Source organism: Tubulanus polymorphus, chromosome 1, assembly GCF_964204645.1.
Source record: "Tubulanus polymorphus chromosome 1, tnTubPoly1.2, whole genome shotgun sequence".
Lineage (NCBI taxonomy): Eukaryota > Metazoa > Nemertea > Palaeonemertea > Tubulaniformes > Tubulanidae > Tubulanus > Tubulanus polymorphus.
In genome coordinates this window covers 5528076-5554613 of record NC_134025.1, presented here as the reverse complement: position 1 = coordinate 5554613, position 26538 = coordinate 5528076, and the positions used below count along the sequence as shown (strand labels likewise).

The 26538-nt window shown below is 36.9% G+C and overlaps 1 protein-coding gene across 1 annotated transcript; it reads left to right on the top strand.

Annotated features, from left to right (window-relative positions):
* The first annotated feature begins 215 nt into the window (after positions 1-215).
* On the top strand, positions 216-26324 carry LOC141915035 (dynein axonemal heavy chain 7-like). The gene is made up of 63 exons (XM_074806415.1): positions 216-314; positions 724-913; positions 1099-1231; positions 1315-1417; positions 1522-1626; positions 1752-1830; positions 1936-2134; positions 2245-2364; positions 2499-2682; positions 2760-2939; positions 3014-3172; positions 3259-3500; positions 3608-3911; positions 4049-4332; positions 4458-4593; positions 4674-4937; positions 5025-5173; positions 5301-5574; positions 5653-5759; positions 5842-6040; positions 6153-6506; positions 6587-6865; positions 6946-7048; positions 7138-7478; positions 7604-7951; positions 8045-8194; positions 8297-8479; positions 8597-8776; positions 8875-9006; positions 9087-9182; positions 9279-9404; positions 9489-9686; positions 9786-9941; positions 10029-10324; positions 10409-10625; positions 10715-11031; positions 11117-11258; positions 11619-11732; positions 11813-11931; positions 12006-12186; positions 12290-12519; positions 12634-12964; positions 13062-13408; positions 13490-13741; positions 13831-13945; positions 14025-14188; positions 14271-14424; positions 14511-14702; positions 14814-14947; positions 15026-15158; positions 15236-15514; positions 15612-15857; positions 16166-16435; positions 16564-16725; positions 16822-17022; positions 17408-17569; positions 18987-19172; positions 21831-21968; positions 23201-23431; positions 24427-24579; positions 24723-24900; positions 25037-25140; positions 25242-26324. The coding sequence occupies exons 1-63, from the start codon at positions 300-302 to the stop codon at positions 25446-25448; spliced, it is 12027 nt and encodes a 4008-aa protein (XP_074662516.1). The 5' UTR covers positions 216-299; the 3' UTR covers positions 25449-26324.
* Positions 26325-26538: the final 214 nt, after the last annotated feature.

Below are 26538 nucleotides of genomic sequence, written 5' to 3'. Positions count from 1 at the left end.
AAGGCAGACCTGGTACGCGAGTAGAGAAGAGTAATTATTGCAATTATTCATTACATCGCCGTCGAACAAATGAATGATAAAATCGTTGTGCAATCGCTGTAACGAACCACTGCGCCATCTAGCGACGTTGCTAAGCGACTGTATACAGAGGCCATTTCATAACTTTCATACGGAAACGACATTTTTCCTCAAATAAATGAGGATTTTGATTCAGATTCAAGTGTGAGGAGTATAATTTAAGTGTGGATTGTTATGTTCATATAGTGAACTAGCCGAGGACGTGCTGTAAAAACCTAGAAATGGCTGATGTTCAGGTAGGCCTAAGTTAATAGTCAATTGAAAATAATAATATTTTTAGCAATTTTTCATTTTTAGGCTTAGCAGGCGATTTAGCCCTCAGACCCTCCTCAAAAATGGCAATATCATCTCTCCTCCTTGACCTGATGACCTAGGCTCTTGACCTGTCTGTGGTTTTGTTTCACAATCAGATATTTTCACAAACAATCCATATTCTAATCTAGGCCCTGGGCGCTGGCTTTAGAGTGGTAAGCCCATCTGATAATCACCAACAGCAACAACGAAGAACAGGCCTATAGTGAAAATTGGAAGTATTAAGATGAAAGTATACCTGCTGGCTGCCCTGCCCCTGGACCCCCTCTGCCTGGCCTCGGCATGCACCTTCCATGAATGAGTGGTTAATTTTTCACCCTCTTATGATTTCAGCCATCTCCACGCCCTGGAGGCAGTAAGGGGAAGGCTAATGATGACCCAACCCGATTTTTACCCGTGCTACCTACGAAACGAAGTAAACCGCAATGGCAGCAAAACCCACCATCATTCATTCTGACTGGTAGACAAGCTCAGAACGATGATGACAAAAATGGAATCGACCTTGTGTCTGAATTAACAGCAAGTAAGTCTTAATATTACGTTTAGTTCAGCCTGTTTGAAGAGTAACTACATTTTGTGAAACTGCATGGCCAAAGTCAAATAAGTCATCATCATCATCGTCATAGATGAATTTGAGGCCTATCATAGGTGTCTGGCTCATTTTGTAACTTGCCTGATTGTTGAATGCCCGATCAATTTATTTTTCAGGAGACAGCAGACGATCAAAAAGAGCCCGGAAATCGATGGAGGGCAATGGTGCCAATAAGGAAACTTCAGGGTCGTATTCTCACCCGAAGAAAGACCGTGAACATTTCCGCAAAGCTTTGGTGGATATAATCATGTAAATTTCACTGATGTACATTCGTAAAGTTTTCTCCAAACTTTCCAATGTTTATTTGCTCACTATTTTGTTAAATCTTAAAGGCAACAAGAATCTACACCAAGGAGTCCACAGCCATCTGTTGATGGAGAATTGCCTCCACTTTCAAGGACAGGATCACCAACTGCTGCGGAAAAAGATATATTGGTAATCATTGCTAACAAGTCAAAATTTCATCCAATTTTTGTGTGATGATTTTTGATAATTAGATTGAATGTCGAAGACTTGTATCAAATTTCATTGATTTTCAGAGATATTATTATTACATTCATCATGGAATTGACACTGAACATGTGGCTCCAATGGAAGATTCGTGGTTAGATCACGTTCTCAGACTTGTACCAGCGATCTTGAAGGTAGGTTATGCGTTCCAATGTCAGTTACTCAATTCTCAAGTTATCAAACTGGTGACTGTAAAATTACTTGCAGCCCTAACCCGATATCACAGACTTGTGTATTTAATAGTAAGATGCACTTTCAGGACAATCATGCTGAAACTATTGAGAACCTGTCAGATGAAATGAGAGAAGATTACCTTTTGAGCGTTAAAAAGGCCATTGGTAAGTTTTCTGGTGAATGAATCACGTTTGGATTACTGGCTGAATGATAACAATATCCAACTGGTTTCAGAATTAGACGTCAAAGTAATTTGTTTCATATTACAGTTGACTTTGTTCTAAAAGACCCAAGAGAAAAAGAGGACCAGAAAGATATTGAATTGCCACCTCACAGAGCTGAGCTGGCAGTCGTTCCAAAGCCATGGAATCGATCATACCTCGAGGCTTTACACTACATATCGCAACATTTACATGTTACTAATCCCTGCATGAACCAAGTACTTGATCTGTGGCATACAACATTTGGGTAATATTTGTTTTAATCTAAAAAGAAACTTCTTTTAGCTCATTACGTGGGTGGGTTTCATGTTGGATTGTTTTTAGTCTATGTACTAAGCATCTTGATTTTTGTTGCAGTCAACTACGTTTCGCTGATGCAGATGAATTTCATGAACGACCAGAGTCGATGGAGTTGTCTCTCTTTCAAAACCTCATCATGAGACACATCGAATCTGCAAAGGAAAAGCTTCTGAAGAAGTAAGTTCTGCTTTTCTTTGAAACTTTTGTAATATTGAGAATACTATGAAATTGATGGACAAATACTACTGGTTATATATTTCTATGAAATTAATTGTTGTTCTAAAGAAGTTGTATTCAACGTTTTTATCCAGGTGGTTTCCAGAGGTTCAGAACATTTTCTATCAAGGGAATAAACGCAAACAAGTACCCAGTAACCACGATCAGAATATGCTACAATGTTTCTTCAATTGTGCTGCTACACTTATGACTGAACAGTTACAAGGTCTGGTGCTGAATTCAATGAGTGATTTTACGGACTTATTATCACAACCAGTGGTACGTAATAGTAGAACTTTGACAGAAGTAGGGGATGCTGTTGAAAAAATCTAATACGAAAAACTGTTTGATTTCAGTCATCAACACGGGCGTATGAACATTCAGGATTTGTTCTGCGTTTGATTCTGGATGGAGCTGCAATAAAATATGAGCCAGATTTCCATGACTTCGAAGTTGTTTTGCTAAATGTTTATGATGTAATGATAAAAGCTGCTAGTATTGTTCCAAGAGTAGAAACAAAGCTCTATTCTGAATGGGTAAGCAGGCTCTTGCTTTGATGAATTTCAATTTCATCACCAGAAACTTTTATTTGCATCTCTATATTTTACAGAGCGGTAATAAGTCTAAGTCCACATTAAGACCGATAATCTTGGATGAAATTCTTGAAAATCACAAACAGGTTGTGAAAGAAGTGATCAAAAAAGAGAGCATAGGCCCAATGGAACATGCTAAACTCTATGACAAATACAATTTTCTCATTTCGAAACAAGTAAGTAACCAGTGTAGAAAATTTGGTGTAACATGTAATGTGATAAATGCAATTCTAGTGGTTTTCAAATTGAATTTTTTTTAAAGGCTGATGCAGATGTAGATCAGTTTTTGAAGGAGAGCCATACTTTCGAGGAATACGCTAAAGAAGTACGAAAATATCAGCGTTTAGTTGACGAGATAACATACAACTCACGCAAGATTATTCGCTTGGGAATGTTCGAAGTTCACTGCGATGAATTGATCCGCTCTTTGTCCAAACGTGCTGAAGCTCTGATGACAAGACTGTTGGCTAAAATGTCAAAAGATCATCAGGAAGCCAACAAGTTGTAAGCTCGATAATAGAAATATTTTGTTGATCACAAATTCGTTAATGGTCTCCATGAAATAGATCAATTCAGATATGATCATAATTTCCATTAATTTTCACATTTAGATTATGTGATGAATATGAAGCCATTGCAGAGAAGGCCATGACTACGCCAGCAAACACTGAACAACTGATTGAACTAAAAGAGTACATCAACAAAGTTGAAACTGTCACAATATTCGAACTCGAAAATCGATTGATGGATGCAAAAGATCGTCTTGCTTTCCTCGTTGAACATACAAGCTTTTCACCAGCAGAAATGAGGTTGAATAGCAGTACTTTCACATGGCACGGTCGAATGCCCGATATATTCAGAGAACACAAGATGATCGTTGATGAGAAGCGTGTACAATATGAGGAATCTTTGAAAGTAAGCCTTTGTTCATCATTGATTTTGGCATATCCGTATTGAGGGTGTTTGATTGATAGGGATTTAGTTTTTTTTGCTTGAAATCGCAGCGTAATTTGAATCTTGGTATTGAAAATGAATCTTGTTATTCCTTCTAGCTGAAACGTGAGCGCTTCATTGAGGAACTAGAGAGCTATGCCAAACAAGTCGAAGAATTCCAAGGCTTCGGCGATATGAGTGAAATCACTCGTTATTTGAAGAAAGCGCAAGGTCTTGATGCTAAACTTCAAGCAGCTCAAGATAAAATTGAAGCATTCAATGCAGAAGAAGAGGCATTTGGTTGGCAGACAACGACCTACACTCAGCGACAATCAACATTGAATACGCTTAAACCTTACCTACAACTGTATGAAACAACCGTAGAGTTTAACCAGAAATACAAGTAAGCGTTCTTAAACATTTTCAGGTGTAACATAATAGTAACCATTATCCCATTAATAAAACTGTAAATGTAAATCAGTTATCAAGCTGATTTCATATTGAAAATTGTTCAATTGATTTGTGTAGAGAATGGATGGATGGGCCAATGACTGGAGTCGATCCGGACAATGTTGAACAAGAAATCGGAAATCTCTGGAGAGGCTTATACAAGCTGGAAAAAGGATTTGAAAACATGCCTGCAGCAAAAAGAATTGCTCAAAGGGTAAATTTTGCATTCCGATTCTCTATTATATTTTAGAGACTTTATTCATGATAATTTTCATGATTTTTCCTCCTAAACAGGTCAAGGCAAAAGTGGAAGAATTCAAAGAGCACTTGCCACTTGTACAGACCCTGTTTAATCCTGGTATGAGAGACAGACATTGGGAGTCCATTTCTGAGATTGTTGGCTATCCTTTGAAACCCGATGAGGATACATCCCTTTCTAAACTGGTTGACATGAACTTAGACCCATATATAGCAAAGTTCGAAGGCATCAGTGAGGCTGCCAGTAAGGAGTATTCACTTGAGAAAGCTATGGAGAAAATGAAGATTGAATGGGACCCTGTAAGTTTGAAATTCAATTGGAAACTTGTATGAGCAGAATTTACCCAGTATTCGCTTATCATAATCCATGTTACATGTATATTTTAGGTTGAGTTTGTAATCATTCCGTACCGTGAGACTGGTACACACATTCTATCATCTATTGACGATATTCAGCTTCTTCTGGATGATCATATCGTTAAAACTCAAACTATGCGTGGCTCTCCATTCATCAAACCATTCGAACAAGAAATGAAGTAAGTATGAATGGGATGCATGTTATTGTAATTGAATAGCTAAGAATTTAGTTAGATTTCATGATAACCTATTTCTAGGCTATGTCGACAATGTAAAACATGAACATCATCCTTTGATATTTTACAGAGAATGGGAAGGTAAATTAGTTCTTGTTCAGGATATTCTTGATGAGTGGCTGAAAGTGCAAGCGACATGGTTGTACCTAGAGCCAATTTTCAGCTCTCCGGATATCATGGCTCAGATGCCTGAAGAAGGCAGGAGATTCGCGACGGTCGACAAGAATTGGAAGGATATTATGAAACAGGCAGTCGTTGATAAGCATGTCCTTGAAGTTGTACAGATTGACAAAATGCTTGACAAACTGAAGAAATCGAATGAACTCTTGGAACTCATTCAGAAGGTACGAATATTTGTTTTGTATAATCTAAATCCTGTTTTGATGACTAAAAAAACTGACCTTTTTTTTTTTGTTATTTAGGGATTGAATGATTATTTGGAGAAGAAACGACTGTATTTCCCGCGTTTCTTCTTCTTGTCTAATGATGAGTTGTTAGAAATTCTGTCCGAAACTAAAGATCCAACACGGTATGATGTAATGACACATTGAAATGACAAATTGATATTCAGTACAAACATTATGATTACTAAAAATTTTGTATATTCACAGTGTTCAGCCTCACTTGAAGAAGTGCTTTGAAGGTATCGCCAAATTGGAATTCACTGATGTTTTGGATATCACTCACATGAAAAGTAGTGAGGATGAAATTGTTCTTTTGAAAGAACCTATCTCAACCTCAAAAGCCCGTGGACAAGTAGAGAAATGGCTACTGGAACTAGAAGGAAATATGATTGCTTCATTACAGAAAGTAAGCACTCAAAACAAAAACGATTCTTACCAACTTGGAAATTGTTAGATTAATCGGGAGGTTGATACAGTGCACGGAAATGTCAATAATGTATGTACATGTGGTTTTATAGGTCATTTCTGAAGCGATCACAGCCTATTCCAAGGAGCCCCGTGGAGAATGGGTAAAATCATGGCCTGGTCAGTCTGTACTCTGTGTATCACAACTTTACTGGACAACTTACGTTCACGAGTCAATCAGAAAAGGTCAAACTGCCATGGAAGAATATCTAACAATCAATAACAGTCAAATCGATGAAATTGTTGCGTTGGTCAGAGGAAAATTATCGAAACAGAATCGTACAACATTGCAAGCATTGATTGTATTAGACGTACATGCTAGAGATGTATTGGTTGAACTCGTCAGGAAAGAAGTCAGCGCTGAAGATGACTTCCAGTGGTTGAGTCAAATGAGATATTATTGGGAGGTAAAAGATTATTCGATTTTACTGATTCTTTCGGTTTAAAATTGTGCACCACATTCACAGAGAATCTTTCTTTCAAAAAGGAAAATAACATGGTAACCAGAATGATCAACTCGATGTTGAAATATGGATACGAATACCTGGGTAATTCCGGGCGTCTGGTTATTACACCACTTACTGACAGATGTTACCGAACATTATTCGGAGCGTTGCACCTTCATCTCGGTGGTGCTCCTGAAGGACCAGCCGGAACTGGTAAAACTGAAACTACCAAAGATTTAGCGAAAGCTGTCGCTAAACAGTGCGTGGTATTCAACTGCTCAGATGGTTTGGATTATCTCGCCTTGGGAAAATTCTTCAAGGTAAGCTTCACACCTCGGTTATTACTATAATATATGACTATGACGTTCTTACTAATTATGATTTGGTGCTGTCATTATAGGGATTGGCCTCTTGCGGTGCCTGGTCCTGTTTCGATGAGTTTAATCGTATTGATTTAGAAGTGCTCTCTGTCGTAGCCCAACAGATTTTGACTATTCAAAGAGGTCAGTATTCAAAATTTCGTACCCGATCCATGACTGTCTCGACGGCATATTCAGGCATTTCAAAATGTATATTCTTTGTTTTGTTACAGGTATCAACTCGGGATCTGATACACTGTTATTCGAAGGCACAGAGATCCATTTAGATCCAACTTGCTCAGTATTCATTACTATGAATCCTGGTTATGCCGGTCGCTCTGATCTTCCTGATAATCTGAAAGCATTGTTCCGTACGGTCGCTATGATGGTTCCTGATTACGCTATGATTGCCGAGATTGTGTTGTATTCGTGCGGTTTTGTCAACGCTCGGCCGTTGTCCGTTAAAATTGTGGCCACTTATCGTTTGTGTTCGGAACAACTTTCGTCACAACATCATTACGATTATGGTATGAGAGCTGTGAAATCTGTCTTGACTGCTGCCGGGAACTTAAAGGTAAACTTCTTTAATCATGGAAAGTGTTCTTTTTACGCGATTCATGTTCATTTGACTTCCGAATATAAATTGACTTGGGATTTGAAGATATGCCGTCTAATCACGACTTTTGCTTCATTCTTCAGTTGAAATATCCAGAAGAGAATGAAGATATTTTGATGTTGAGATCAATTACCGATGTAAACTTACCGAAATTCTTGAATCACGATTTGCCACTGTTCCACGGTATCACATCTGATTTGTTCCCGGGAATTACTCTGCCTACACCCGATTATCAGACCCTGAACGAAGCCATTAAAGAGAACTGCGAGAAAATGAATCTGCAGTGCACTAATTTCTTCTTGGAAAAGATTCAACAGATTTATGAAATGATGATCGTTCGTCACGGGTTCATGATCGTTGGTGAACCGTTTGGTGGCAAAACTAGTGCCTATAGGGTGTTGGCTGCAGCCCTGGCAGATATTCATGAGAAGGTTCGTAAATTTGTGGCAAAATATCATGATTTTCAGTTGACTCCGTGTAAATGTTGGACAAATCAGTGAAAGAAAATGTAATTTGTATTTCAGGGTTTAATGGATGAGAATAAAGTACAGATTATAGTTATCAATCCCAAATCGATTACTATGGGTCAGCTTTATGGACAGTTTGATCCTGTCTCTCATGAATGGACTGATGGTGTATTGGCCGTGTCATACAGGGCATTTGCTTCTTCTACGGTAAGATATCGTTCCCTTAATCTTGAGTTAATCAGTAGCATCTTTTGGATCTACACAATGACCGTTTGTAGTCACATTATTATTATGTCATGTCACTTTCAGACTCCTGATCGGAAGTGGTTGATATTTGATGGACCTGTTGATGCTATATGGATTGAGAACATGAACACTGTATTAGATGACAACAAGAAACTGTGTTTGATGAGCGGTGAAATTATTCAGCTTTCCGACACAACAAATCTGATCTTCGAACCTATGGATCTTGAAGTAGCATCACCAGCTACTGTAAGTTAACTGGAAAAATGTGCATGTGAATATATTTCCGTAAACACACATTGTAGATGTACCATATAGAACTGAAAATTGTAGCGTTTCATTGAATTGTCCATGTTACATCTGTAGGTTTCACGATGTGGTATGATCTACATGGAGCCACTTTCACTTGGTTGGCGTCCGATTGTAAAATCCTGGCTGCACGTAGCTCCTGTTGGCCTTTCTGAAATCCACAAGGGTATCATTAATGATATGTTCGAGAGATTCATTGATCCGCTTTTGGTGATGATCAGAAAAGGTCAAGCCAAGGTTAGTTTTACGAATTCCGCATGAAATACGTATGGAATTTTTTATTCAGCGTATCATGTATGACAATGATTTGTGAGTTGTTTTTATAACTGTTATAGGAGTTATCGCCGACCACTGATGCAAATCTTGTGAATTCTTTGATGTGTTTGATGGACTGTCTTATGGATGAATTCCACGATGAAGGAAAAGTTTCGCAGATGGAAGAAAGAGAAATAATTTCCTGGCTCGAGGTAGATTTATTTGCTTTACGAACAATAAAAAGTATATCATCGCCTTGTTTTACACACCTAAAATTCTATCTATATTTCAGTGTATATTCCTATTCTCATTGACCTGGTCTGTTGGAGGTAGTGTCAATGAAGATGGACGAACAAAGATGGATGCTCTTGTCAGAGAATTGATGGAGGTAAGAAAATGTTCACAAGTTGCGTATAAAGGCTATGTGTATGTGTTGTGTATCTTTTTTTCATTTGATGAATATCATTCTAAATTTTATCTTTAGGGTCAAATGACTGAAGAAACTCGAGCCAAACTGAGTTTGACAAGTCTTGTAACAGCCCCTCTGAAACCATATGCAGTTCCTTTCCCGAATGATGGCAAGATTTATGATTTCCGATTTATCAAGGAGGTACGTGTCGAGGGTGTTCCTAGAGTCTGTTTCTTTCTTGACTTGGTACCGATAGAATGATTCTATCATGATTATGTTTTACAGGGAATGGGACGCTGGGAGAAATGGTCTGAAACAATCAAAGAAGCTCCTGCTATCCCCAAAGACGCATTGTTTAATGAGATAATTGTACCAACAGTAGATACTGTTAGATACACAGCTCTGATGGAAATGCTTGTCACTCACCAGAAAACTTGTCTGTTTGTCGGACCAACTGGAACAGGAAAAAGTGTCTACATCATTGTAAGTGAAGTTGTCCTATCCCTGGCCTGTACTTAATGTTTTGATTTCTTCTTGTATGTACACAAATATAAATTTCTTCATATTTGTTTTGATATCTAGGATTTCCTGTTGAACAGACTAGACAAAGAGGTTTACAAACCAAACATTTTGAATTTCTCTGCACAAACTAGTGCGAACATAACACAGAATATTATCATGTCAAAGCTTGATAAGCGACGTAAAGGGGTTTATGGTCCTCCCCTGGGAAAACGCGCGGTAAGTCAATCTTGAAAAAGTAATTCACCCACCCAGTGTTGATTGGAATCTGTAAATGATAAAAATGATTTTTTTCGTGAATTTTAGGTGGTTTTTGTTGATGATCTGAATATGCCTGTACGTGAAACATACGGAGCTCAGCCACCAGTTGAGTTACTACGTCAGTGGCTTGATCACTGGAACTGGTATGATCTGAAGGATACATCACCCATTAAACTGGTCGATATTCAACTATTGGCCGCCATGGGTCCACCAGGTGGTGGTAGAAATCCTATCACTCCCAGATTCCTGCGTTATTTCAACACAATTACTATCAATGAATTCGAGGACGAGACTATGATTACAATTTTCAGAAATATCATGGATTGGCACATAACCACTCAGTAAGTTCAGGGTCATCTATTTAGAAACTCAACTCTATTGTAGAATACTGCGTTAATCATCATAAATGTTGTTGATGTTTTCAGGGGATTCAGTAATGAGTTCAAGCCTTGCATCGATCAGTTGGTCAATGGAACATTAGCAGTATATAAAGCAGCGATGAAGAATCTATTACCAACACCAGCAAAATCACATTACTTGTTCAACTTGAGAGATTTCAGTCGTGTCATTCAGGGTGTATTACTTTCAAACCCAGACACGATGGAAGATCCACAATGTATGAAGAGACTTTGGGCTCATGAGGTAAATCATTAATGTATTTAGAAAAAACAGATAAGAATTGCTCTTCTACAATTGAAATGACTGTTTGATTCTATGTGGTATTTATTTAGGTATTTCGCGTATACTATGATCGTCTTCTGGATGAAGGTGACATGAACTGGTTATTTGAATGCATGCGAGACGTATGCAAGAAGGAACTCCACGAAGACTACGACCAACTTTTCAAACACTTGGATTTCGATTCCGATGGCAAAGTAACCGAGGATGACACGAGGAGTCTCGTCTACTGCGATTTCTCGAACCCGAAATCGGACAAAAATGATTACCTAGAAGTGCGCGATCTCGAGAATCTGCGACAGGTCGCTGAGAATTTCCTCGAAGAATACAATAACATGAGCAAAAAACCAATGACACTGGTTTTATTCAGGTGAGCATTTGTGCATGATCAAAGGGAGTTTAAACAATTCTCTTTCATTTTCCTTTGCTAATTCTTGTTTTTGATTTGGTTGTAGATTCGCTATTGAACATGTTTCGCGTATTTCTCGTATAATCAAACATCCTCGAAGCCATGCCTTGCTCGTTGGTGTGGGTGGCTCTGGTCGACAGTCTCTCACCAGATTGGCGAGTCACATAGCTGACTATGAAGTATTCCAGGTACAGTTATTATCAGTACTCGTAGATGAAAATGTTTAGATATAAATTGTATATAGACGATTATCTAGAAAATCAAGAATATTCATTTATCTTTTTATAAGTAAGATTGTTATTCTTATACAAAAAGCTGCCTTGGAACTGAATAAGTAAAGAAATGATATTTTGTAGAAATGGTAAAAGTTTAACTTGCAATATTGATAGATTTTATAGCATGTCACTGTTATTTTATCCATACGTTCACAAATAATTGAATCGCATGTCCACATAAAACCAATAAAATTCATTCACTTCACTTATGGAACCAATAATGATAATAATTGTTAAAATGCTCACATTGCATGCTGCATGTTTTTATATTAGGTGGAAATTAGTAAAGGTTATGGCACTATTGAGTGGAGAGAAGATCTCAAGATGATATTGAGAAAAGCCACAGAAACCGATCAGCATGCCGTGTTCTTGTTTGCTGATACACAGGTAAAATATCCAGCTTATTCTTTCATTCATCATATTGATAAAAATAATGTCTGAATATTGTAACTTTTTTTCCTATTCAGATCAAGCAAGAATCATTCTTAGAGGATATCAACAACTTGTTGAATGCCGGTGAAGTTCCAAATCTTTATGCCTTGGATGAAAAACAGGAGATCTGCGAAAAGATGAGGCAGTTAGACAGGTTCGTTGATCCAACAACTGTGGAACTGGATCTACTTCATTCAGTGGGTTAAATTCTTACCTGTATTTTTATAGACAAAGGGATAAATCAAAACAGACGGATCAGACACCGGTGTCTTTGTTCAACTTCTTCATCCAACGAGTTCGTGATCAACTACACATCGTGCTAGCTATGAGCCCAATAGGAGATGCATTCAGAAACCGATTAAGGAAATTCCCATCTTTAGTCAACTGTTGTACGATAGATTGGTTCCATGTAAGTTAAAGATATTACTAGATATTCTGATAGTTGGTTCTTGAAGAAAATTCATCAATAGCCATCTTGCTTATACATGCATACATTCATCTATTTTTTCTAGTCATGGCCAGAAGATGCTTTGGAGGCTGTCGCTAGTCGCTTCTTGGAGGATGTTGAAGTTACTAAAGATATTCGCCATGGTTGTATAGAGATGTGTAAATACTTCCACACAAGTACAAGAAACTTATCGCATCGATTCCAGTTAGAATTAGAACGTCATAACTATGTCACGCCGACATCTTATCTAGAACTTATCGCAACATTCAAAGCGTTGCTAGGTAAAAAGAGAACGTAAGTATCTTACAACGTATTTCTAATTCTAATCTCAATTAATACTGGGTATTCAACAGTCTAAAGTTTACAAATATTTGCATTTTATTGGATGTGCTTTCAAAATACTTCCAGTGAAGTGTTGAAAGCGAAACGACGTTACGAAGTTGGTCTTGAGAAATTAGAATCAGCTCAATCTCAGGTATCGGTCATGCAAAACGAGTTGATCGCTCTACAGCCACAGCTAGTCGTCGCCAGTAAAGAGGTCGATGAAATTATGGTGGTCATAGAACGTGAATCTATTGAAGTGGCAAAAGTTGAGAAAGTTGTTCGAGCTGATGAAGCTGTTGCTAATGAACAGGCTAAAGCTGCACAGGCAATTGCTGATGAATGCGATGCTGATTTATCTGAGGCAATTCCAATTCTGAATGCTGCCTTATCCGCTCTTGATACCCTGACAACTCAGGTAAATTCTATTTTCCAATAGAAAATATTAGAAATGTAGTGAAAAGCATGGAATTGATTATTTAAACGAGTAATACTTTGAATCCATCTATTCATAGGATATCACTATCGTGAAAACTATGAAGTCACCACCAGCTGGTGTAAGACTGGTCATGGAAGCCATTTGCATCTATAAAGGCATCAAACCAGACAGGGTACCTGATCCTAGCGGTAGTGGTAAGAAGATCGAGGATTACTGGCCTCCATCAAAGAGAATGCTTGGTGACATGAAATTCTTAGAATCACTTCACAAGTATGACAAGGACAACATTAGTCCAGCGGTTATGAAGATTATTCGATCAAAATATCAAACTAATCCCGACTTTGATCCAGATAAGATTAAGGTTGCTTCAACTGCGTGTGAGGGTTTGTGCAAATGGGCAAAAGCTATGGATTCCTATGACAAGTAAGGAGCTATTAGGAAGCTGCATATATTTCATGCACATTTTCTTTAAATCTCAAAAATTTTTTATTTCTTTCTCCATAGGGTAGCAAAGGTTGTCGCACCAAAGAAAGAAGCCCTGAAAAAGGCCCAAGGAGAACTGGCAGTTGCTATGGAATCGCTTGAAAAGAAACGAGCTAACTTGAAAGAAGTTCAGGACAAGCTCACTGCACTTGAGAACAAATTGGAAGATAATAAAAACAAGAAGAATGATCTTGAAAACCAGGTCGACATGTGCTCTAAGAAGTTAGACCGAGCAGAACAATTGATTGGTGGACTCGGTGGTGAAAGAGACAGGTAAATATCTAATGAAAGATGTGTTCATTTGATTACCAATATCCATAAAATTACAAAAAAGCTGACCCTATAAACTATTTGTTCTTCAGATGGAGTGTATCTGCTGCTGCATTGGGAAGACTGTTTATAAACCTGACCGGAGATGTTTTAGTTTCTTCTGGTTTGGTTGCTTATCTTGGATCATTCACCTCGGCTTTCAGAAACGTAAGGATGATACTGAGTAAAACGCATAGGTTTCAATATATTTTAATCGTATTTCATTTGCACATCCATATCTTTGCAGGATCAAATTTCGGACTGGAAAGCTGAAGTGGGTCGTAAGGAAATTCCAATGTCAGATGACTTCTCATTGATTGGTACACTTGGTGATCCAGTTGCAATCAGAGCATGGAACATAGCTGGTCTTCCAACTGATAGTTTCTCTGTTGATAATGGAATCATGATCAGGTATATATAATTTTCTACAAAGAATATTATCCGAACTTTCTCATATTCTTACAATTTTCTCTGCAATTCTATCTCATTGTAGCAATGCCCGACGTTGGCCTTTGATGATAGATCCGCAAGGCCAAGCGAATAAATGGGTGAAAAACATGGAAAAAGCGAATAACCTTCATGTTATCAAACTCACTGATGCAGACTTTGTAAGAACACTGGAAAATTGTATCCAGTTCGGAACTCCGGTATGTATCAATGAAAACTGATCCAGTTAATGTCTCGAATTTGTTTGAATCATTCTTGATGAATGAAAACATTCTTTTATGCGCAGGTATTGCTGGAGAATGTAGCCGAGGAACTGGATCCAATGTTGGAACCGTTGCTTTTGAAGCAGACTTTTAAACAAGGTGGTAGTATCTGTATCCGTTTGGGAGACAGTACAATTGAATATTCACAGGATTTCAGATTCTACATGACGACTAAACTGAGGAATCCTCATTACATGCCTGAAACTGCAGTCAAGGTACAGATAAGATGAAGTGCCAACAATTTCTTTTTCTTTCTTTCTCTTATCTGCTAGTGTAGTAGAATGGATAAAAGTTTATGAATGATAAAATTCTGTTGCTATTTTCAGGTGACTCTGCTGAATTTCATGATTACTCCAGAAGGCCTTCAAGATCAACTCTTAGGAATTGTTGTAGCTAAAGAAAAACCAGAATTAGAGGAAGAGAAGAATGCATTGATTCTTCAAAGTGCTGAGAATAAAAAGTATGAAAATCGTCATGACCCCAAGATGCTTGGATAATGAAATGAGCATTCTTAATTTAAGTATTTTTCATTTTTTAGACAACTGAAGGAAATCGAGGACAAAATCTTGGAGGTTTTGTCTAGTTCAGAAGGTAACATTCTAGAAGATGAAACAGCTATCAAAGTGTTGTCATCTTCAAAGGTTCTAGCAAATGAAATTTCGGAAAAACAGGTGTGTTGGAAATCTTCTACGTTGCAGGTTTCTCCTGAAGTGGTCATTCTCATTCATTGTTTGTTCTTCATTTATAGGCTATTGCTGAAGAAACGGAAAAACAAATTGATACAACACGTCAGGGCTATACTCCTATTGCCGTCCATTCAACTATCTTATTCTTCTCTATCGCTGACTTGGCGAACATTGAACCCATGTACCAATATTCATTGACATGGTTCATAAACTTATTCATCATGTCAATTGAAAATGCTGATAAATCTGAAGATCTGAGTCAAAGATTGGAGAACTTGAAGAATCACTTCACATATTCCCTGTACTGTAATATCTGTCGATCTTTATTTGAAAAAGACAAAGTAAGAAATTATTTCCCAGCTCTAAAAATTTTCTTACTGTCTTTTCATGTATAATGTCCAATACTTTACATGACATTTGTCTCTATTTACATTACAGTTACTATTCTCCTTCCTACTGTGTACCAATCTGTTGAAACACTCGAAAGAAGTAAATGAAGAAGATTGGAGATTCCTGTTGACTGGTGGTATCGGTCTAGACAATCCACACAGCAATCCTACTGCTTGGTTACCACCGAAATCATGGGATGAGATCTGTCGACTCGACGATCTGCCGAAATTCACTGGCCTACGCAAAAAGTTCATTAACTATAAAGATCAATGGAAAACTGTATATGACAGCATGGTATGTGATGATATATTGTTAGTAATAATTATGTCAGTAGTAATCATTTTAAATACGATAGATGGCATGACTGTTCTCTCAACATCAGTCCTGTGTATCAGTGTCAGAAGTGTGCAGACTTTCCTGGATTTCTTTTTGATAAGGAAGAGTTCTCAAATCTTATCTGATAAATGTGCCTGGCATGTTTTAGATTAACCTGGCATCTAAAATACCGGTATCAAAATGTATGAAATTGTCTTGAAAATCATTTTCCTGAACGGTTGACACTTTCTTCGGGCATCTTTCAAAATCTGAGCATTTAATTTCAGGCTCCTCATCATGAACAATTTCCGGGCGAGTTCCAAGAGAAACTCGGTCAGTTCCAGCGAATGTTAGTGCTACGATGTTTGCGTCCCGATAAAGTCGTACCGATCATACAAGAATTCATCACTGATAAACTGGGCAAAAAGTATATCGAACCGCCACCATTTGATCTGCCTGGTTCATTCAACGACAGTAACTGTTGTTCTCCACTTGTGTTTGTTTTGTCACCTGGTGCTGATCCAACCGCTGCCCTTCTCAAATTTGCTGATGATATGGTGTGTACACCTTTGAATTCATTCGCATTAATGCATAATCGATGGAAAATTCTCTAAAAACTTCAGTTTTGAAAATGTTCTTATTTTAGTTTCATGTTCACAGACCTGTATCTATCTATGCATTTCAGGGTTTCGGTGGTGCAAAGTTCGATTCACTGTCCTTGGGTCAAGGTCAGGGCCCGATTGCTTTGAAAATGATAGAAAAAGGTATCAAGGAGGGAACGTGGGTTGTGTTACAGAATTGTCATTTAGCAGCATCATGGATGGGTACCCTTGAGAAGATTTGTGAAGTAAGTATCTGTAAAAATGAAGATGTGAATTTGAGATGAACATGTACTTCTGAACTGAATCATTTTAAATCTCTACTTTTGAAATATTTATTTTAGGAATTGAATGCAGATCAGACGCACCCTGATTTCCGTTTGTGGCTGACGAGTTATCCATCAAGTTCATTCCCTGTGTCCATTCTACAGAACGGTGTTAAAATGACAAATGAACCGCCTAAAGGTTTACGTTTCAATATTGTCCGATCATATCTCAGTGATCCGATATCCGATCCAGAGTTCTTTGGAGGAGTCAAACAAGTGGTACGCTATTTTGACTAACTCCGTCACTATTCTGATATCAATAATATAGTACTTAATATTCTTTGTACCCAGTACTTAGTATTCATGTGTTGACACCATCATATTAGGCTGGGCACTTCCCTGTGTGGTCTTCTTATGACCCGATTTGTATGATAAAATTGCAGCTATTGTATATCTGCATTGAAATAGATATTTGGATATTGTAACAGGTTGTCGATTAATTTTACACTACATCTTTCATAGTAATCCGGGGCATTAATTTCATTTGATTTAACTTACTGATGGCCTAATCTTCAATAAGAATCATGTGCCATTTGGTGTTTGTCATATGAATTTATCGTATTCGGTTTTGACTTTTTTTCTCTATTTCGTTTGTATATTTCAGCATGCATTCAAGAAGATGTTGTACGGCCTCTGTTTCTTCCATGCTTTCGTACAAGAAAGACGGAAGTTTGGCCCGCTGGGTTGGAACATTCCATATGAATTCAACGAAACTGATTTGCGCATAAGCGTTCAACAATTAGCCATGTTCTTAAACCAATATGATGTAAGTGTATTTTAATGAACTGGAAAGAGGTTTAACATTTTCCTCACTACACATTTAAGTCAGCGATGTTTTACATGATTCTTTTTTGCTATAAACTTCACAATATCAAATATAAACAAAGAAATTCTATGGCCATGCCCTTATTTGAATAGATGGTTTACAAAATGGATATCCGGTCCCTTGATGCTCAACGTCATTACTCGACAGGAATACGTTTCCTTACTACTATTACTACGCAGTAATGATATTTATTCTAGAGTAATACTTGAAAGATCAAGTCGAGGTTTCCATTGATTGTTGAATGGCCCTCAAGTCGTGTACACTTTTCACCCTTATTTGAGTTACATATGCATGAGTTGATATTACAGGTCATGCAGCGTTTACGTAACTGAGTTTGCACAACTCATGAAGAGTTCATCAGTAATCGATATTATGTTAATATATCAGGGGGTTCATTTGAATATATATGTATATCTGATCAGTACCTACTACAGCAAATGCTAATGAGTTTGCATCAAAAACCATTTCGTGATACTCAGAATATTCCTATTCATAAAACTTCCCCTGACTTGAATATTCTGACCTATAATTTCGGAAATTCAAAAATTGATAACCTTCATTTTATGATAAGCTGTGCATATGTCTTCAGTCGTCTTAATTAACAGCAAGGTTGCGTGTTAATTGTATTAGTACGGTCAGAAGGAGTTCATGATGCATTAAATGATGACACATGAGTTCAATTTTCACCTAAACACTATTCAATAGTTATGGGCAGGTGGAAGAACTAATGAAAGCAGATGATTAGCACTTACGCTATTGTTCAGTTTGAATCAATGTCTACTACGCATGTCTCCTCAAAATCTTTTTCTGCCTTTTACCTTGGAGTAATCATTTGTCAAATGATTACTCCAAGCTTTTACTGAGCTTGAATTGGTTCCTTTTCATTTCTCAATCTCTATGGTCAAATTTTGATTTACAACTGTTGAACTGAGTCCAGAGGGCTTGGTTTGAGGCTTCAGTGGAAAATCTTAGCTTCCTAGATTTGGATGAATATTTAGGAAACCATAACCCAGGGGCAGATCCTGAAATTTCAGCAGAGGGGGTCAAGCGCAGTGTTTTCCCAATAATTTAGTTTTACTGAAAAATGCATTCATAAGAATTTGTGCATTACCCACATTAATTTCTGGCAGGCACCGAAACAGCAATCGATTAAGATTTGAATTAATGTTAGTTTCATCATTAATACGATTGATATCGCTATCAGAAAATTTTCGAACGTGAAGCAGGAGGGTCGGGGACCCTCTAAAACCCTCCCTTGGATCAACCCATGTAACCAGGACACATCCATAATTTCATCTAGAATGCAAAACTTTGTGTTCGATATAATTTATTCATTCTAATTGTTATGATCTTACAGACAATCCAGTATGATGCGCTACGTTATTTAACCGGTGAATGTAATTATGGTGGTCGTGTGACTGATGATTGGGACAGACGTGTTTTACTGACGATTCTTGAAAAATTCTACTGCACTGACATTAACGAAGATGAAGATTACAAATTCGACGGCAGTGGATTGTATTATGCGCCTCCAGATGCGGAGGTATTATTCTTAATGTCTTGCTTTGATTTCATCACCATTGAAAATTGAATCCCTCCCCAAAAGTAAAACATTGGATCTGTTCATTCTTGTTATTGTTCACAAATCATAGGCCTTCATAACGTTCCTTGAAGAGGATCTGTCATTGTTGATGTTTACTGAAATTGTTTTAATCAATGTGCAAACCTAGTTCATACATTGATTAAAACGAACAGAAAAAGTCTTTTAAAATATGAGCCTAGTGTAATTTTTCAGCTGATTTTAGTATTATATTGTTTAGTATTCAGTTGCCCTGTGGCTGTACCCTGTCTGTCTCTGTTTTCAGCTGTATCTATCTATATTCCTGACAATACCACAATTGAATACCTCAATGAAATTTACAAATCCCACTCGTGTTCGTGTAGTAGCCCGCGGGCCATACACAGGTAGATGTGGTCTCAAATAAGCACAGATATACATTTTTTGTGGATGAAAAAAGGTTATTATGACTGCTTTGTTGTCCTATTGATTTTAAAATTCGATGCTAAAAGTTAAATGTTGAATGAGGTTAACATGGGTAAAAATCAAATTTCTGATGGAGTCAGTAGACTTGAAAATATGAAATAGTTTGAATCTAGATTTCTTGAATAAATATAGTAATATTATAGTAATTTAGACAGTGGGCGAGATTTCTTTTATAAATTCAACCTGAAATCATGCGCTAAGGGTGTTTTTGATGTTAGAAAATGTTTTTAGAAATTGGTCTCGGACAGCTTAATTTCATAGCTGTGATTTGAACATTAATTGACCTCTCGGTGTACTTAGTATTGTCAAATAGATAAACACATTTGACCGCTGTTTTTAAACTTTATTCGACCTAAAGCCAGCTGAAGATTTATCGTGAACATGAATGGAATATCTTAATTCATAATTTTGTGTGACATTTGCTTTGTGCCGGGATAGACCTATACTAGTTTGTAAAACTTGACAATCAGTAACACTAGATGAGTCGTTATGATTGTACTAATTGCCTGTACTCACTCAGATTACAAATGAAATGTTTTTCCTTTGAATAAATTCGGTTGATTTGGCTTTCGTGTACGGAGGTAGATATGAACGTGCTAATTTACTGTCATTGATCTTCACAAACATCAATACGATTCTAATTTCAAAACTGATGTCGAGAATGAACAGTATAGAATGAATTAACTGTGGTACTGTTTAGCATAAAAGCTCCCCTCCCCGCACATGAGTTGAAACATGTGTACTACTTTAAATTTGGCTTTTGTGCGGGTAATTTTTCCAGTGAATTTTGCCATTTGCCAAATATCTGACATATTTGATCATTATCGACACGGCACAAAGTGTGCTGCTTTTGTCACCAATGCGCATGCGTTATTGATGATGTAGCAAGCATAGCAATTTTTGAAAAGAAAATCATTGTTTTATTATATGAGTATCACTTTCTGCGTGATATGAGATTACTTAAAATGATCATCTTCCCCTTGCAAGACCCTAAAGGCGCATTCACACGACGAAATTTAGACCAGTCTAAATTTGGTCCGGTCCAATTTAGACCGGACCAAGCGTTCACACGGGCAAAAATACCGTTCCAAATTAGACCGGTCTAGTTTAGACCGGTCTAATTTGGCACAGTCTAAAAGAGGAACCAGGTCTGGACCGAATTTTGGACCGGTCTAAATATGCGTGTGTGGATAGAAACTGGTACCAGGTCTGGTCTAAATCGTAATTCTGAATCTCTGCGGTAGTTGTCGCAACCTCTGCGGTTGAGTGTGAGTCCAGTTTATTAAGTTTTAAATGCTTTTATTACCGTTTATGTAATTATTTTTAAGTACTCTTTTTCCTCCCTATTCAATGGAAATGATTGGAGCGTAATTCGTATTCGTATATCGGGATCATCATCCGTTTTACTGCCGTGCTTTGAACCATGTTTAAACGACACTTAGAGTTTCAGCATGATAGAATAAAATCGAATTCTCAAAAATGTCTAAACCTGACAGAGGATCGAATTGGTCAAATGAAGAATGTCTTGCTCTACTTGGAATCTGGAAGCAAGACTTCATCCAGGCGCAATTAATTATTTTAGCAGATGGCGACATCTTGTGGGCCCGGTGACAAGCGATTTTATCACCGCGTGTCAAAACGCCGTGTGAACGCTCACCAAAATTTGGTCCGGTCTAAATTTGGACCGGACCAGGTACGGACCCATTTTAGACCGGTCTAACTAGTTGTCGTGTGAACGCAGCTTAAATCTTGATGGATATGTAATAGGAAAAAAATAAGTTTTTTATATTCAACTAGATTTGACAAGGGTGACAAAAAGTTGCTTGTAAATGCTGCAGATATGTAGCAGTTACGATCATATGATCCTTACATGCTTGCCACAGCTCCTTTGTTAAGCACATTTTTCGAGTGTTTATATTCTGTGCTATGAAAATATGTACCAGCCTTTTACATAAATAGGCAGTTACTGCAGTAACCAAACATGTAATTAGTTGATCATTCGATGTCAAAAATAGAAAGTTACACAATTTCTAATGTTGGTTTTGTGATTCAATGTCTTGACCTTAGCACATCATATGCGGTAACAAATGAATACCGGTGCAATATTTTATGTATTTTCATTTCAATGATTTTAAATTTCTGTGACTTCTATTTCAGTATGAAAGTTACATCGAATACACAAAGTCTTTGCCGATCAACCCGTCACCTGAGATCTTTGGTATGCATCCAAATGCTGATATCACCAAGGATCAGAAAGAAACAACACAATTATTTGACAACATTCTCCTCACTCAGGTTGGTTTCTTAACACATTTTTGGCATTTTCTTAGTTTGAAGTGATATTTGTAATTTCCCGAAGTGAATTTGTGAAGTGACAGAATTTGGTTTAAATTTGGCTGTGAATATTTGATACAAATTCAGTTTTTTGCATGAAAATTCATGTAGAAAAAATTTGTACATTTTTTTTATCATTTTTTTTATCGTTTTTATCAAAAATTCACAAAGGTGTTATTCTGCAGGCTATTTACGTAATGCTAGAGGTTCACTTGTAACCTGAAACCATCAGTTATCCGTAATTAGCTGTGATGAGTAGCTGACAGTTAAAAATTGTGTTGAAAAGTATTTGCTGTTGAATGAAGTACTCCACCATATGAGTTATTAGAATATTTTTGTTTTGAGTGGGGATTAAGGACCAGTTCTGTCGATTTATTGGTCCTTAATTCCATAATAGATTCTGTGATTTTCCATGTATGGTTACCTTTATATGTTTATCTTTGATCAGGTTTGTGACGCGATGTTTACCGCTACGAATATTTGCTACTGTTCTTGAAAAAAATATTTTTACAGTTCAGGCATAAAAAGTCTTGTTATGAAATTTTGTTCTGTATGAAAGATTCCTTGACATTTCCTCGTGTCGTCTCAGATAGGCCAGCAACTCAATGAAAGAAGAGTCTTGCATGACATTAATCAAATTTATTTTCACATGTGCTAATATTTTATTATTTTTCCACTTGTGGTTTTTTGCACTTCGTCACAATAGAAAAGGGTAAGAGATCTAATGAAGTCCTACATTAGTATCTATTCTACCTACTTTATTTATCCGTAGTCATTCTTTAGTTCTAACACTATTTCTAAGTTGACCACCTCCAATGATCTATGGTATTCATAAATTTCATCCCTCATCTTTTTTCTTGTAAATGATTATTACATGAAATAGAAAAGAATATTCCCTTCGATAAAACCGTATCCATTTCTGCTTACCTATGCTTTAATTGTTTACCGTTGGCATATGTTGTTTTGATTAGGGCCACGGGTCTACACTTTTCTCCAGCTATAGATCATAAATAGGATTTAATGACTAATCGATTTCAAACTATAAAATTGAATTTTGTGATTCAAATTCATTATGCCTCCGGTGATTATTGCTTAAAGCTGTGTTTTAAGATACAGTGTATTGTCTCGTGTGTTTTCAAATGAAAACAAAATTCATCCATTTTTCTATATGCTGTACGTTGTATTTTGTGTAGGCTCGTGCTTCAGCGGAAGGAGGTAAATCTACGGATGAAGTGGTTGATGAGGTTGCCGCTGACATCCTCGGCAAACTGCCGAATGATTTCGACATTTTGGCCGTGCTGCGAAAATACCCCACCTCGTACAAACAAAGTATGAACACTGTACTCGTTCAAGAAATGACCAGATTCAATCGACTCCTTATCGTCATCAGAAATTCGTTGCAGAATATCCGCAAAGCCATCAAGGTAAAATTACAAGAAATTGACCTTATACAAAACCTAAGTTATTTTTTTGGATAAATTATATCAATTTTTCTCAAATTTTTGTGTGGTCATGGCATGACAGGTATAATATGATGAGTTGCTGTGAATCTACTGCTTTGTCATTAAGCATAATAGAGATAGTTAATATCAAACCATTGTAATATATGAAGCTCTGAATGGAATGATGATGACACCTCTGATTGATTTTACTCCGGTTTCAAAATTCAATAAATTCCACTGACATTAGAAAGAGACAGTGAACTCTATAGAGGAGTAAGCACGTTCTCTTCCTGAACACACCCCCTGAGATCCTATTCTTCACTGATTGGAAACGGTTTATTAACATTTCAGATTAAATTCAACACATTTTACTATTGGTTCATTCTGTTGTTATTGACCGTACTCGAAATGCATCGAATTCTAAGTGAACTATGGTCCATTCGAACAAAGTTACACGTTATACTTTCGATCCCGATTTGAATGAAGATACAAAATATTTATTAGCTTTGTTTATTAGACTTTGTATCCATTATCAGGTGGAATGCTCCTCAGAACTTGATGCTGTTTGTTTTGTCGTTGAAACTTCGAAGTCTAGCATGAAACTTCATTCTTATTAATAATCTATTGCATTCAGAGTAGAAAAATGTAAGAAACATGTTCTCCATGGAATGCTGTCCTGTACTAATGAATTATTGAATACCTAAACTCCTCCTAGTAAATTTTGGACCAATGCGAAATTTTTTACATGGAGCAAAAGTGCCTTATTCAATATATAATTGATTATATGTAATTCATGCTAGTGAAGTATTTTGCAATGGGAGATCAAAATTTTCCAACTCATGATACCGTTAAGTTCAAATGATGCATTAAGATGCTCTAATATGCCGAAGAATTTGCTTTACCACATTCTGCAGATTACATTTATATCTTTGTGTTCTAAAAGTACGATTGCATTAACGTGTTTGTTTTGTTTTTAGGGTCTAGTCGTGATGTCCGCTGATCTGGAAGGTGTGGTGTTGAGCATGTTAAAATCGAAGATACCGGCTATGTGGATGAGCAAATCATACCCATCGTTAAAACCTCTCGGTAGTTATATCAACGATTTCTTGGCCCGACTAAAATTCTTGCAGGTAATTGTCCGAATTGATGGAAAATTGTCCTTGAGGCGACGTCATGTTCTGCTTTAGTGGATAGCTGGAATGAATTTTATAAAATAGCTCTCATAGGCCTATATGGAGCGAATATTGTTAACTATTTTTCTGCGTTCAAATAGGACTGGTATGAAAATGAAGCACCGCCGGTGTTCTGGGTGTCAGGTTTCTACTTCACGCAGGCATTCTTAACGGGAGCTCAGCAGAACTATGCCAGAAAATATACGATACCGATTGATTTACTCGGTTTTGATTACGAAGTTTTAGATGACAAAGATTACAAAGAACCGCCGGAGGATGGTATGATTTATCTGCTTAAAATACAATATCGAATAAAATATGGATAGTAAAAACCATAGAAGCTATCGATACTTCAGGTTTAGTGCTATTCAAATGATTTACACATTTTGTATACACGTAATTGTTTTCATTCTAGGTGTTTACATAAAAGGACTGTTTTTGGAAGGTGCGAAGTGGGACAGAAAAACTCGAAAATTAGGAGAACAATTACCGAAAGTACTTTTCGACACTGTTCCAGTGGTAAGTATGCGCAAGAAAATTTTTTAAATGTACGAGAATAAACAAACCATCATATTCACGATGAAGTGATTTTCTTGCAACATTTTTTTTCATTGTTTCAGATTTGGATGAAACCTTGTAAACGCTCAGATATTCCCGAACGTCCACAGTACAAAGCTCCGATGTACAAAACTAGTGAACGCCGCGGTACTCTGTCAACCACTGGTCACTCGACTAATTTTGTAATCGCCGTTCAGATACCGACCGATAGACCTGAAAGTCACTGGGTTTGCCGAGGAGTGGCGTTGATTTGCCAACTTGATGACTAGTTAATAGTCCCTCCCAGTTAATAGTCCCTCCACATAAACTTAAAACAAAAGAATCGTATCGCACTATTTCTTTATATGTGTGTAATTTTTCTACTCGTTCAATTCTGTTACGCGAACTAAAAATATATCTAGCACCAAAATAACTCCCGAGAAGACTCTATTTCCGTCCGTGCGAACTAAATCCATCTGAAAAAAATCTATACATTCATTTGCTTTGATTTTCAACTCGTTTTTATATATCTTGAGAGAAAATGAAATATGTAACAGGGTGTCACAAAAAACCTACAAAATAAGTGTATCTGTACGGAGGAAATTTGATTCCGATTTGCAAACCGCGGTGTGGAAAACGAACCTTCATTTTTATACGTAAACAGCCTGAAGTGATGCCGTGATTGACTGTCGTCATGTTTGTGTGTATATTAAGCCATTAAAGTCTTGTTTGAACATGGCACAGGCGTTTGATGATCTTTTTCTAGTTAGAGACAAATTTAATGTTTATCACATCAATACATAGTTTAATAAAAGAGATTTATACCTTCGTTGGCGCGAGTTATTTTACGGGGTATTTGATTAAAAACTGTCTGTGATATTGGTTCATTTATTTGGTCAAGTTCTACGAGTTTAACCAAGAAAACATTCCTTTGTCGCCGAAGAACGAAACTACCATATTTGATCTTTACACAATTGTTGTCAAGAAAATCAAAAATTATCATATTCCTACAATTTCCAATTGAAAATGTGATCGTATATCCGTCCAATTGTTATTTGATTGTTGATTCTTTTTCTTTTTTCCGTAAATTTATATATATTTAAAGTATATATTCAGATGTTTAACCTAAAATAAGTTGTAAATATTGTAGGGTTTCTATAACAGAATATGAGAGAAAATCCTATGTTATATTTTAAATAAAGTTGATCTCTTATTGAAAATAGTCCTTTTATTTGTTTTTTTTTTCTAGCATTCTTTAATTAAGAGGATAGAATCATTGTATTTGGATTAAACATCTAGCTACAGCTCAGAAGTGCCGATCAGCCGGTACGGTACTGAATAGGCCTCGAATAATCGTGTGAGCGCTTAGTACCGTACTTT